The sequence below is a fragment of the Nothoprocta perdicaria genome, unplaced genomic scaffold (assembly GCF_003342845.1).
Source record: "Nothoprocta perdicaria isolate Ctin4 unplaced genomic scaffold, notPer1 scaffold_21, whole genome shotgun sequence".
NCBI lineage: Eukaryota > Metazoa > Chordata > Aves > Tinamiformes > Tinamidae > Nothoprocta > Nothoprocta perdicaria.
In genome coordinates this window covers 5525780-5540943 of record NW_020455316.1, presented here as the reverse complement: position 1 = coordinate 5540943, position 15164 = coordinate 5525780, and the positions used below count along the sequence as shown (strand labels likewise).

At 39.1% G+C, this 15164-nt stretch overlaps 1 protein-coding gene across 5 annotated transcripts in view; it reads left to right on the top strand.

Annotated features, from left to right (window-relative positions):
* Positions 1–15164, top strand: part of BCKDHB (branched chain keto acid dehydrogenase E1 subunit beta) — a 113843-nt gene that overhangs the window by 8636 nt on the left and 90043 nt on the right. For all 5 annotated transcript variants that reach the window (XM_026038435.1, XM_026038431.1, XM_026038432.1 and 2 more), the window contains exons 4-5: positions 12942–13075; positions 13681–13836. In XM_026038435.1, coding sequence (XP_025894220.1) covers positions 12942–13075; positions 13681–13836 — 290 coding nt within the window. The remainder of the gene's footprint in view (positions 1–12941; positions 13076–13680; positions 13837–15164) is intronic.

Below are 15164 nucleotides of genomic sequence, written 5' to 3'. Positions count from 1 at the left end.
TGGGGCAGAGGAAACTTGGACTGAGTTCTGTCCTTTCTGAATGAATTCCAGAAGAGTGGCCTGGGCTGTCAAAGCTGCTCTTCAGAGAAGCAGCAGAAGTGGTTTGGTCAATTTTCTGAATGTTTTGGAATCGATTTTTCACTTCTGCTGTTTTGATTCACTTGTCACAGATTGGGATCTTCTGTGCTGTARCAGGGTGAGCAGGATGAACACAGATTGCTCCTTTTTGGATAAATGTGCTTATCACCAGTGGAGATGCTGGAGGGGCCTTTACTCCTGGATCTTTTTCTTCTGTCTATCCTGGTTAAACCTTTGCTCTCACTGTCCTTTTTGTTTGCCCATGCTTGGAGAGGTGTAATGCCCAAAGCTTTCCATGGTGCTCTACACAAGGCCAGTTAGAACAAAAGAGTTTTCATAAAGGGTCTGTGCATCTTCCCTACGTGTTGTGGAGTGATATTTACAGCTTTTGTCAGCAGTGCAGTCACTATGACTTGCCTTAGGCTCCACGTTCTTTCTCCTTTTTTTGCTGTGTAGCCAGAAATTGCCCCTTTTCTAGATGGCACTTGATAAAATAAAGGCCAGTAAGAACAACTGCATGTCTCATGTAGGATAAAACAAAATCAATTTTGTATCATTTTCTTTAAGGTAATTCTGAACTTTGCCTGTGGCTAGAGACATACTCTTGCTTGCAGTTTATTAATGGATAAGAAATAAGCAGAATATTTCAGAATATTCTGAAAGCAGTTTCAATCCTCTTCATTCCTCTTCCATACCTAAAAATTGAGACTTCTTCCCTGAAGTAGAAAGGGTGCAGTTAGTTCAAACACTTAATTTTGAATTAAATTCTTTACTCACCCTACTGTATTCAAGTATATAGGCTTGTTTTATAAATAACAGCTGTTCTGATATAGCTGTAAGCAAAAATAAGCTTGGTAGGAATTTTTCATCCAAACCATAATTAAAAAAAAAAAGTGTGAAATGGATCAGGAAAAGATCGTAAAAGGTAATTAGCATATGTTCAATCTATCCAGAATATTTTCTCACAGATTGGAAAATGACAGAAGAAAAAGAAAATAAACAGAAGAAATAACATTTGTGTTGAATCCCATTGATGCGGGAGGAGTTGTATCAAATATTTCCCCTGTGGAAAATTTCAAACACATCAAAAAGAAAGTGACTTAAGTGCATATGAAACCACAGTTATAGCAGAAAATAACATCCTTATGTCCGAGACAACTCAGCCACATCATTTGCAATTCGATGGATACTTTAAAAATGATATTATTTATCACTTCCATATTTGTTTTCCTCTACTTTTGGTCTGCCTTCCAAAATTAGATCTCTGTCAAGCACAGGAGTACATTTTGGGACAAATAACTGACATAGGCCGTTCTTACCCATCCTTCAGTGGTGCAGATTCCATAACCTCCCTACCCACAGTGTCCCTGTTCTGGATTATTCTTGTGGTTAGAAGCTTTCTCTAAGTGATTAGTCTTCTCTGGACTCAGCTTGCTCCAATTTAGGAATGTTGACTATCTAAAACTGGAAGCAGTGCTCTAGCTGTGTCTTACTGACTGAAATGTGGTTGCTTGCAGACTTGCTGTTGATACATCTCATGATAATGCTAGCTTGCCTTGCAGTAGTAATGCTTATTTTCAGTGTTTGATCCACTCTGATCCACACGTGCTGTTCTGCAGAGCGTTTTGTCTGTGGTGTTTGTTTTGGGGGACACTTCACTATCAGAAAATGAATCATTTGTTATAGTCCAGTGAAAGATTTTGGAATTTTTTACCTATCGGACCAGGAGGTGTCTGTACCTAGCTATGCCCAGCGTACATCGGGATTTCTGTTGCGGTTGTCATTCTTTGCAAGGAAAAKGGTATTAAACAAAATACTTGCAATGCAATTAGAATCTGCAGAAAACTTCTGGGGACAGGTGTTGTGTTCAGGGRGAAATTTGGGGGGGAAAATGTGGATGACAAGGCAGGGTTGGCCTGAGGCTGCTGTGGTATTTGGTCAGCCTCCAAAAGAAGATCCATGGTGAAGGATTGGCTGTGCTTACAGAAATTGCTTCGTGCCCGGATGGCTTTTGGTCACAGGAAATAGCAGGAGCCTTTTGAAGCTGAGCTACTAGAGGCAGACATAGTGCAGCTTTTGCAAAATTTCTAAATTGTGCTTTCAAAAAAATCCATGAAATACTGTGTTTTTATCTTGTAAAACTCTTGTGGTTACCGAGTTTAAGCAGTTGGTAATTGTAGAGACTACAATTGCAGAGTTTAACACAGAGATGTGTTAATGGAGATTCTGGGTCTATTAATACAGTTCCAAGCCTTCCAGGTTAAGGTCAGGAAAAAGCTGAATGTGACAGGAATAGGCTGCTTGGGGTCTTGTTATATGATGTGTTGATGTAAAAAAATACACTTCCCTGTTGTTTTAGTGACTGGGTGCTGCTTCGGCATGTGAGGAGACACACTGGGCGTTTCCTGTGAGTTTTTTATCAAAAAACACGGGATCTTTTGGATAGTTCAAGAGCATGGCAATAAGCTGTTATAATGAGAAGAAAAAGGTCAACCTAAAGCAACACTAGAAATAAGTGATTAGAGATTTACTTTACAAAGAGCTGCCTCTTATGGCTGCAGCTCATTGCTTCAGAAGCAGTCTGCAAGCTTATGAAGTACCACCTGCCTACCTGTGTATTGCATCTGTCCTTGGTAGCCTATTCCATGCGGTAGAACAAAATAGCGCCCAATTTCAGGCATGTTGCRTTTAAGCTGAGGGGTGGAAGATCTTACCCAGCATTAAAAATGCCTGATTGGTGTACGTTTTACAGATTCACAGATTCACAGAATATTTAAGGTTGGAAGGGACCTCTACAGATCATCTAGTCCAACCTKCCTGCTCAAGCAGGCACACCTMMAGCATGTGGCACAGGGTGGCATCCAGGCGGGTTTGGAAGACCTCCAGAGTAGGAGACTCCACAACCTCCCTGGGCAGCCTGTTCCACTGCTCTGTCACCCTMACAGTAAAGAAGTTGCTCCTCACCTGGAGACGGAACTTCYTRTGCTCCAGCTTGTGGCCATTACCCCTCGTCCTGTCGCTGGCCACCCGTGAGAACAGCYTGTCCCCTTCCTCCCTGCATTCTGCATGTTTTACATGCATGTTTTACATGCAGTAGGATGCAAGTTTTACATGCATGTTTTACATGCAGTAGGATGCAAGAAGTCTGGAGCTTTGCTACTCTTGTCTGCATATATATAGATTTGAGCAGCATGATGTTGCAGCTTTCTTGCCGGGTTCTTCCAGAGCCGTTTGGCAAGATCTGGATTTTGTTCTGATTTATGTAAAYGTCTTTTTTGAACTGTAACATCTGGAGAACGTGTTCCAGACTCATTACACAATAGTACATTTTGTTCATTTTCATCTTAAATCTTAAGAAAAGAATTGGCTATGCACATCTAGAAAAAATGTTGCTTGAGAGCTTAATCCAATGTAGTATGTCTTTTTACCTTATACGTATGAGGTATTGAAATAAATTTCTGGTGTGTTGTGATGTTTACTTTTGTTTTTGATGTTTAAGTAGCTCTGATGTGCCTGCTGTGAAAACAAATACTTAGTTCTGGAGAGTCAGTAATTTTTCTTATGTTTCTAATTGTATGTTGTATACTTCAACCTGTTTGAGGAGGAGATGAAGGATGTACTTGTTAATGTAGGAGCTGATTAGAAGCACGTAGGCTGAAGTTTTAGTACAGAGTCTGGGAAAGCTATTCTAAAACATTCTTTGTTTCAAGACACATCACTAGAAACATGCATTTCAGAGCTTTCCTCAAAATGGAGTTTTGTGTTAGAAAATAATTCCATTTAAACATTACAAATCATGTTTTAGTAATATAATTTCAAGGAGAATTTAGCCTTATTTATTGAGGTAACAAAATGGAAACTGTGAACATAGCTAGCTTCTGCAATCCGTAGTCATACCACATCTGTGAGTGTAATTCCTATGTCTTAGTTTAGATATCAGTCTGCCTTTACTATTCCTTAAGTGAAGTGATTCTCACTTTCTACCCATGAGGGAGGGCTMAATTGGTTTGTCTCTTTTTCCTGTCTCTGGGAGAGGATGGTGGTAAAAGTGTGGTAATTATCAGTGCTTCAGTTGAAGAATGCATTGCGTTTTCTTGGAAGCAATTTATTAGAATTCCAGAAGGGACAAACTGTGTAAGGCCATCTCTAGAGTCCAGTCAGCAACAGTTAGGCAGCAGAAACACTTTAAGGAGCAAAAAAATTTGGACCTTGCTATCACTTTTTGTTTAACTCAATTCCGTTAGCCAGGCTAACATAACAAGCTGATAATTTATTATAGGGAATTTTGTTTCTGCTGAATATGCAGAAATATATTAAATCCTCTTAATCTGACGAGGAATTTTCACACTGATGTAGGTGTGCCAGATACAGATCCATTTACAGATTTCCTCCCCAGCCTGTGCCTGTGCTCTGTGTCGTTGAGAGGGAGGGAGAGCTGTGATTACATGTGTGGGGCTTGAGATGTTGCCCATTGCTCCAAGTTATTTTGGGCAGTCAGCACCTTGTTTCTGAGCAGCATTAATTCCTTGCTGCCCTCGTGCTGGGTTGAAAGCCCTGTGGCTTCACAATTTGCAGTTGATCCAGCACGCTTTYGCATTTACAGTGAAATACTTCTATATGACAGGTGCTGGAAGAAGGTGCTGTGTGTTTTTCATGGTTTTCAGTCTTCCTTGCTTTGTCATCCAGGGAGTCGACACAGGCAATTAAAGCAGGATTTTTATAGGTGTTTGGTAGATGTCAGTTTTACAGCTTAATAGAAGTGAGCATTCTGCAGTCTGGGATAGCTTGCAAGTCCACTCTGCTTTTCTGTGTGCTTCTCCTGTAGCAAATTTTGACTTGGTTGCTGAGCAAGGGATGTTGTTGTCCTCCCCAGATGAGCGTGCATCCCTCAGTGCAGCTTGGCACTGAGGTTTTTTTCTTTAGACTGATGGAACTGGTTATATGAGCTGGGTCTGAAGGAATTCAGCATGGAGGGCAGGCTCCCTGCATAGGCAGTGGTAAAGAGAACTCCTGGATAAGCAAATCTGCTGCTTGGACGTGAGCAGCTGGGTGAGTATCTTTTGAATAGTGGTGAGCCCCATTGGTACTGTTCTATCAGTATCATCAAAAGCTCCTATTAGCAGGTCTGTACATAAAAGGTTTGAGCTGTCGGCACATCATCCTGCTTGGGATATTCATGAATCATTGAATAACGGGCTGGAAGAGACCTGTGAAGGTCACAGGGTCCAAACGTGCGCTGAGGGTGGAGCCGGATTAGGTTGCTTGTCCAGGTGAGTTTTGAATATGTCTAAGGGTGGAGATTCTGCAGCCTCCCTGGCAGCCTGCTCCACTGTTTCACTAATGCTCTGGGGACCATTTATTTATTTATTTATTTATTTATTTATTTATTTATTTATTCATTCCCTTTTATCTAATCAAAGTTTCCTTTTTTGAATCATCCTTTCATTGGTACTTGCAAATAAATCTTGCTGTTTTTAAAATACTTTCTTCTTTTCCAGTATGGAGGAGTTAAATGACAAACAAATCTACAGATGATCAAAAGTTGTATAAAACGCAAGCCCTCCTGTTTTCTCCTCACCCCTATGAAGGGAGCAAATTCCGCAATACAGTTTATTATTATTGCTTAACTCTTTAGCTTTTTTTGGATACTATTTTGTCAGAAACAGCCGGAAATCTGAACTGGGAGAGAGTTACTGCTGGTAAATTTTCCAGTGTTCTCCCCTGTCCAGGAGCCATGAGCCAGAAAATTAAGTAGATGCTTAATGTTATGTTCATGTTATCAACAGTATAGGAACTTAATAAATTTTACAAGTAATATCTAGCAGAAAATAAATACTGTGTATTTATAAGCATTTCTTTTAAAGACAGGAGTAAGAGAGTTCATGCAAAGTCTAGCTTGAGTTGATCTGAGGGTAAAATGGAAAGACAGTATTTCCATTTGTACATTCTATCAGCAATCCTCTAGAAGGTAACTTTCCTTCTTCACTTGCAGTTCAGGAGCTGCAAATCATAGGGTGTAGCTGAGGAGACTGCTCCCAGTACTCTGATTTGCTARCACTTCTCCTCACACCTACACTGCAAAAGATACACTGCCAAAAGAGTTCATTGAGTCTGTGCATTAAATAAAAAAWTATTTATTTCCTAAGGGCCTCTTGGAGGGAAGGAAGTAAAAGTATTGAGTGCTTGGAAGAAAAATGGACCATCTTGAGAAAGAGTGTGGCGTACTGGGAACATTTGGAAATAAAACTGACAGTTTAAATACTTAGATCTGCTCAAACTTAGGAATGCATTGAAAATAGTAATCAGAGAAGAGTTGGAAGTAAAACTGACCTTTCAGTGGTTGATAATTTTGTGTTTGTTTGAATTACACCCTTGAAAACTGTTGCTCTGTCGGTGGGACAAATGAAGTCTGGATAAACCTGGGAGGAGATGCTGTTTTTTAAAACACATCCTTTTTCTTTGGGCAGTTGTGTGGTAATTAAGAACTTACTAAGCATACATTTCTTTTTTTGAGCTAAGTGATTTTTTTTTTCAAATGAAAATTAAGACTGCTACAAAGAAGTGAAACTAAATAAAATGACTTATGTGTCATTTGACCTTTGTAGAAAGTTTTTATGGATTAAGAAGTCTCTATTCCTTGTGGAAGAATAGGGCATGTTAACAGGGGCTGTGCAACAGCAAAAGTGGAAGCAACTAATTTAGAGCACATGCATCTTTGTTCTGACCCTGTTTTCTGTCATTCACAGATTTCTGAAATACCTTCTTTTGACTCAGCYGTGTATCTGGTTGTTGGAAAAGGACTTTTGGAAAAGTTAAGGGGTGGAAGTCTGCCATGGAGTTAGCTGCTAATTAATCAAAGATTGTATAATTTTTTTGGTTCAAACTAAGTAAATGTTGAGCTTTTTTTGAAACCGTATGCTGTGTATACCTAGTGATTTTTTGCATAGGGATGTGTATGCCTCTCCTCATTGCACTTGACTTGAGGCTTTCTGTTGACTGAAATGATGGCTAGAGCTTGGCCAAATGAGTACAGGGGACTGAGCTGGTGGGAGGTGTAGCTGAGTCCTTGAAGTCTGCTGGGGGCATTTGGGCAAATGAGGGGTTCTGGGCTCAGTCTGTGTAGATCTTTATTATGAGATTATGGGAAGCTGTAATATACTTATGAAATCCTTGTCATTTCATTAGGTTGGTATTCACCTACTAAGTAGGTCAAATTGTCTACTTTAACATGGACATATCTGGGAAAAGAAAGCAGCTTTTCAAAAGGCACAGTGCGATTATGTGTGTATATTCAAAGCATAAAGATGAAATGTCCTTGCATATGTGAACATTAAGTTCTGCTTTGGATATGTAGATTTTAAATTTGCACTTTCAGCTGAAAAGCTAATGTGTTTTCCTGGTGTTCACTGCAGAAGAAGAGCGCCTGTTGCAAAATCAATTTGAAGGTGACAGCCTGTGACTGAGATTTAAATGCAAGGAGTGTTAGCACAGATAAAATTAATAGCAATTTAATAAAACAGTTTCATGTTAGGAGTTCTGAAAGAACAGAGATTGAATTTACTAACCTACTTGCAGTAATATTTACTCTCTTGTCATCTTCCATTCCTGTGATACTAATTGTAACCCTTACTGCACCTTTAAAAGGTGTGGGATCTGGAAAGTCTGATCACTGCATAAATTGTTATATCTGTATGTTTTATTAAAACAGAATTATAGGCACCCATCTGTGAAGAATCCTGATATTGTAGGATTTGAACAGTTCTCTGAAAGCAGAACTCGATCATTTCTATTTGAATTTTCTATATAAAGTTATCCTCCAGTGAGCAGTAGAGAAACTCGTCTGCTAGGATTTTCCTTTTTGGACCTTTATTTTTGCATGTGCATCAATGACTGGTGCAGTTAATGTTGAGCACGGTGGACTCTTCTTATTGACTTCTCATGATTTTCTTTTAATGAAAACTATTGATTACCGGAAAAATATAATGCTGCTTAGATATATGAAAAATTTAATTATTAACAAGAGTCAATGCTGCCAGTGTTTTCTTTAAGACACGTTTTTTAGCAAAAGTGATGTGAAAGTGTCTTAGGTTTCTTCCTTCTGTCCGTCCGTCAACTGTACTACCCTTTAATCCATTCAGATCTTTTAACGTAGGCTTTTAGGGAGCACTGGGAAATTTATGGGAATTGGAGCCTTCGGTGCTATGTTAGCGTATGGAAGGTTTGCTGTCATTYGGATGCCATATTTTTGAAACGCCATTAAGACAGGGACATGTTTCACTGCAGATACTGAAAGCTGAAATACTTTCTTCCTGACGGCTTGGAACAAATAAAGATGAAGCAGGCCAAAGCACTAACGCACAATAATCGTCTGCATATGTCTGCAAACRTGTGTTCTGTTAGGTTGCTATGAAACTTTGTATTTTTGGAGGACAGGAATGTGCCTGTAAGACCGTCTGAAAGTTGTTGCCCCTCAGGCGGAGGGTCAAGGGTAACTTGCCCTTTTGTGGGGTGCTGACTGTAGTATTTAACTGGATGTTTGGAAAATCCTAATGGTCAGTCCTGTCCTATTCAAACATAGGAATTCGGAGGAAGATGCAGGGGTGGGTTAAAAATCGCTTTTAATTGGCTATTGATTTTCTTCCTTGAAGCTGTTAATCCTGCCAGGTTTACTTTTCCTTGCTGTGCTGCCAGGGTATTTATTTCTTTGCCCATTGTGCACCGAATCCTCCTCGTTTTGGGGATGGAGAGCAGGGAAGAATTGTCCCTTTCCCACACACCCGGCTTGTGAGGCGGCTCCGCTGTGTGCTGGGAGCCGGGCACGGGGCTGCTCGGACGGCGGGGCCGGGGACGCGCGTTAATCCGGCAGGTCCATGGCGGCCGGCGGCGTCATGGCGCCCGCTCCGGCGCTGAGGYGCGGGCGTGGCCGCTGGCGGCCTAAGGATGTGCGGTTACAGCTACACCATACAGTTATCAGTGTTCAGGGGAATTAATAAATATGTGCTTTCTCACAGAATCACAGAGTGGCTGAGGTTGGAAGGGACCCCTGGAGATCATCCAGGCCAACCCCCTGCTCCAGCAGGGACACCCAGAGCACGGGGCACAGAGCGGCATCCAGGAGCGTTTGGAAGATCTCCAGAGAAGGAGGCCTTTCTAATGATGTATATAATGTCTTGTCTTAAAATATAGGATTTTATTAAAAATAATAATAAAAAATACTTCTTGGAATTTTATCCAAGGCTATAGCTATTTTTTTCTGTCTAATAATAGACTAGCTGTGCTTTAAGCCAGGCTTGTAAGAAAGAGTCAGTATCATTATTCTGCATGTGAATTCAGTAAAATAAAATAAAAACATCCCTGACAAGTAGGAGTCTTGTTCAGTCGGTATTAGCTGTCCCTTTCTTCGGTTGACTCTGGGTAAATGTCTTTACTATTTCAAACTCTAGCGTTTCGAGCCTTTGGTTCTCAAAGTCCAAATTAGGTCCTCCAGGTTGTTCATGTTAGAACTGTCATGTTGCATTTCATATTCGCTTTTACTGGTTTTTCTCTTCATTTCTTTTTATCTTGCTGCGTTGAGAGCACTGTGCTGTCTGTAATTTAGTATCTCAAAAATGATTTGGATGTTTTATATTTCAGATCATATAGAGGAACAGTAGTGTAGTAGATCCAAAATGCTTTTAAGTCAAATGCACTTAGTCCAGATTGGTACTAAACAGTCAATTTAAAGCTTTTTGTGAACTATTAGTTGCATATCATTTTACAGAACAGTTCAAATACATTTTGGCATGAGGGGTTGATTCAAAGGTATTTATAGAACCAGTATACGATGTATTTCAGGTTACTCTGAAAAAAATGTTAGTGAAGAATAAGACTAAGTAAGCTTACCTGACTTTCTTTCTGGACCCTTTTCCGCTCTCATTGTGTGGGTTTTTTTTTTTTTTTTTTAATTGTGGTAGAGCTTTAAACCAGGCTAACAACTGTATTTCAATAAGCTAGGATGTGTTAAAATGAAATTTGTGTTAAAATGAAATTTATGTGGACAGAATGGTGATTGAGTACATGAATTTCAATATATTTTATTTTATTTTGAATTTAACTGATGTTTTCACATCAGTCTCTTCTAAAACTTACTTTTTAAGTGTTTTCTGAATGCTTCTATGATCAGTGCTCTGGTTACCAGCTTTTACTACTGAAAATCCTGTTCCTCTTGTATGTTTTTAATTCCCTGATGTTCTTTGTGTTCGCAGAAGATGATTATATCAAAGTCTCTGCCTGGCATCCTCTTTATTCTGTGTCACAAGTCATAACTTTCTGTACTGACACTTCCCTTGTCTTATTCCAGCAGATGCATTGCTTTGTTATCGCAGTCAAAGAACTGGTTCATACATTGAAGGCAACTCTTCCCATTTATTGTTCTGGTTTTTATTAGCTGACACGGGAGTATCTCTCATCTTTTCTCTTATGTTATTTTAATCTTTTGCCAGCCTATGTTATTCTTATATCTGCGTTGCGTTAATGATTGGCTTCGTAAATTCAATTTTGGCAACCTGAACAGTTATAAAATAACACTCATTGATCAAGAATTGGTAGAATGGGCAAAATACTCCAGAATGCCAACGTGCTGCCTTCTCTGTAGGTCAGGAATGCACCTCATGGAATAGAAACATTCTCCCTTTTGTGAGCTCTGCAGGAAGGAAGAAATGCCTTTTTATGCATGTTTTGAAACATTTTAATTGGAATCCTCAGCAGTAAAGCTGAAGAATGTCTATTAGTGAATATGATTTATGGACAAATTAAAGCAAACTATGTTTTCTAATGAAGGTCTTGCCTAGCTCCACATTTGTTCTGTTATCTTTTTCCTTATTTATGAAGTAAGGCTTTCAGGGCTTGATCTGTTTGTACACAGATACAGTGCCAGGCAAATTAGTAGTACTAACGCAGGATGAACAGAGAAGTACCAGCATGCTAAGGCACACYAGTTAAAAAACAAAGAGCCTTCCCAAAATCTGCCTCCAAAACCAGCAGCACTACGTGGTTGTATTATGGTACCCTCATTCTGTCTTGTGTTGTTTTAAGCCTTTTGAATTATAGACTGTTTTCAATCACAGTATCTACAGAAATTATTAGTGTTCTTTCTTTTTTTCCTTCCTCCTATGAGATGTGAAACAAAGTGGGGGTGACTCATACCTAGAAGTTTCCATCAACTTGCTCATATACATCTTAGGAACGAGAGCTGGTTGCTTGTTCTACTTGCGGTGTTCTCTGATGTGCRGGATACTTCGTTGTGATTCAGAGTTGATCATATTGCTCGTCTGATGGACTTTTGAATGACAAAATAGGTTATTTCAAGAGCTGTGCAATAATTCTGTTAATTACTGGGCTAGCAATGGTGACATTCTTCTCTTCAATGGCATTGGCAGAAAAGAAAGCTAAAAGGTCTTTGGAAATTAATTTCTAATTAAGAAGCAGTTAAGAGCATGTGTGTCTTAAAAGTACCAAAGGTGACTATAATTTGTGTAGGAAACAGTGATTTATGAGAAATGAGTAGAAGTTGTAGAAGTTCAGAATGGCGAAGTTGAAGAAATGGTGCCTTCCCCTACCTCAAATCTTTAAGCAGTTTGAAAACGTTTCCACTAAGTTGTGTGCAAAATTGTGCAGTATCCTGCAGTAGCCATGGCCATTTAGAGTTGCAATAGTTTCAGTAGCCTCATTGACAATGCCAAAATTTTATTATCATTAGATGGCTTTATTTATTTAACCCTACATTAAATGTGTGCCTTAGCCACATCCCTGTTAGGAGGAAAAGGGAGGAAGTAGAGGGAGAGCCCAAAACTAACTCATGATTTGTCCCCCACCGCTGAAATATCCCAAGGAAGACCACGTAAAGCGTGTGTGTTCTTTAAAGCACATGCCTCAGCAGTACCATGGAGCTGCAGATAAACRGTTCAGTTCTGGCCATTCCTTTTCTAAAACCTGTGATCTTTCCCTTCTCCTCTGTATCATTTTTTCAACTGTTGAAAATGGGAGTTTTAGTTGTAATTATCTTCCATATTAATCTGTTATTTTCTTTATTATTTAGTTATTGTTGGTTTGTTGCATAGCTAGTGTGTAACATGCTTGCTTGTTTTTCCATCCAGTTAGAAATTTTTGCATATCTGTGCATAGTGGTAGACGCYTGTGGAAACTGACTCCTTTTTCAATGCTGAAAAAGGAAAATGTAATAACATTGCTAAGTCTCATGTTAGTATTCTGGAGTAGTGCTCTTAGCCAACACTGTCACTAGATGTTACAGAATAAATTGTAGTGGTGCTTCAACACCGTCTCCCATCTTTTTTTTTTTTTTTTTTTTTTTGGCTTTAACTTCATAAATTAACGAATTCTGTCTGCAGTCATCTCTTAGGCTGAGCCGTTCTTAGAACCTGAAAAGGGCAGAGACCTATGTCAGGGGTAAAATGATTTCTTTGCGCTCCAAAGGTAAAAGTTAGACGCAGAAAACAGGATACCACGTTTCCAGATKGGTGCCCCTGTGTAGGTATTTTGTACTCCAGCCATATAAGCATGAGTTTGCAGACTTATCTATATGCACATCAGGACAGATTATTTTCTTTGAAGTGTTAATAAGAATACTGTAAGTTACATCAACTTCACTTGCATTTTTTTTCCCTTATCTTTCTCAGAGCTGTTGTGAGACTGAGTGGAAGAATCATTACCTGTATTGCTGTCCCTAGACCATGAAAAAAGCCCATCTAAAGCCCTATGCCTAACTGCAGAGGGTTTGTTTGTAACTTGAGTATTTCTGGTCCTAAAGGGAATGTTTTCCATTTATTGCTGGTATGTCAAAGGTTTTTGTTTTTCTTCTTTTGTAGGTAAAGACAGAGTTTTCAACACTCCTTTGTGTGAGCAGGGAATTGTTGGCTTTGGGATTGGAGTTGCCGTTACAGGTGCTACAGCTATTGCAGAAATTCAGTTTGCTGATTACATTTTTCCAGCCTTTGATCAGGTTAGTATGAGTAAATAAAGTAAAAACCTTATGACTATTTCARTACTACGAATACTTGTCTTTTATCTTGTCTTTTACCTTTCAGCAAATACGTCCACAACCATATAACTAGKATTTATGCATGCTTTAACTAAATGGGAAAGTCTAGGTTGAAGGATCAATAAATAAGGCAGATAAAAATGCAGTTTGAAGCCAGTGGTGTCTTGTTTGTTTTTATTTTTGTTTTTGTGGCCATGGTGGCTTAAATAGTCACACAAATACAGACCACCTGCCTCTTTATGCTGTTGGAGCCTGGTGCATTTGACAAAACAAATCTTTGGACTGGGTTGGTGGACAGCATAGTGACTTCTATAGGAAAACTCCAGGGCTTTATGGTTGCTCTTGAGGCATGTGAGTGCTCTGAATTGTTGCCTCACTTCTCTTGGAAAAAGGCTGCTCTTCCCCYGGCTTCACAGGAGTCTTTTGCTTCTGAATTGGTCCTCTGACATGCATGAAGTAGATGGTGGAAATATATCTAATGTTTTATAGAAGTTGATACAGAGTTAGAGTTAATGGACAGAATGTTATGTAGTGTACGGACGGCTTATTTTTCTTTTTTCCCCCAGATTGTTAACGAAGCAGCAAAATATCGTTACCGCTCTGGAGATCTGTTCAACTGTGGCAGTCTGACCATCAGAGCCCCCTGGGGCTGCGTGGGCCACGGGGCCCTCTACCACTCTCAAAGTCCTGAAGCTTTTTTTGCCCACTGTCCAGGGATAAAGGTACAGTCACTTCATTTGGATTCGTTCAAGTGAAGGAGAACGGAGAGAAATTTCAAGTCATAACCTATATCAAGACTAATGTAGTAGCCTRGTGTGCAACAAAAAATTTGCATCAAAATATGTTAAATTGAAAACTTTTCACTTTTGACTTAAAAAGTGTGTCAAGAGCTAAGAATTTAATTGTCACTGAAGTAATCTGAACCTAATTAGTACATTTTGTTTTATGCTTGAAAAGCATGTTTCACTTTTGTCTAGTATAATAGAGAAGATAAAATGTAATATTCTTTTTTTGCTTCTGTCTTCATAAGGACATGATCGAGTTAATATATTTGAATTAATTTGTGGCTTCCTGGTGGAGGGATGGGGACGGACCTGGTCATCTCAAGTCAATRCTTGTGTCCTAAGCACATATTCTCTACCAGCTGTCTGTTTTTCCTGAGTAAAGTTTTGTCTCTGGACTTGCACTTTTGGATTAACTGGAAGCCAGTCCCTTGAGAAAGTGACTTATAGGTTGATTAATCTGCATGACTTTGAAGCAAAAACAGTATTTGTGGGCTTGGAGACAGGTGTTCATTGTGTATCTGATATTAAAATACTGTCTATGTGTCATTTTGGTGTTTCCAAAACTTCAGATGTTATGCTTACAAAGGGCTCTGTAGTCCTTTCTCCTGCTTCTTTTTCTTTCTTTAAACAAAAGAGCAAATGTATCAAAAGACCTATGCAAACTAGAAGAACCAGATCAAAATCTTACTATTCATATTTGATTTCATGGTATCTGAGAAACAGAATGCCTTTTTTAATCTTTAGGTTTTGCTTTATTGCATAGTATTGCTTGAATATCTGATATCAACTTTTGACGTGAAAGTAATTCAGAACTGAAACATAGAAGATTTCCCTAAAGACAATTTCAGGGATTCAGGTGCTTTAGAGTCTGCAGCAAAGATTTGATTCTGACTTAGTTGCTGCTCCTGGGAAGAATTAACAATGTGTTGGGAGGAAAATTTGTCACTGCAGATCTGGGAAGCTTAACAGGCTTTAAATCAAGTGACTTATTGCAAAGGAAGCTTGGTTCAGAAAATGTCCATTAAATGGATTGTCTAATAATTCCTATCTAATTGTAGACAGGGAGGTAGGGAAAGAAAACAAAATTTTGTCTAAAAAGCACAACACAGAGTACTCCAAGTGTTAGTTCACCCAGATCTTCTTGGTGAATACTTGTCTTTGAAGTGTTCTTGTACTGAATTTGAAAAATATTTGCCTGTGTAGGCAAGGAAAACTTCAGAATCTTCTACAATGTAGCTGAATCGGTTGATTTATTGAACTTATAT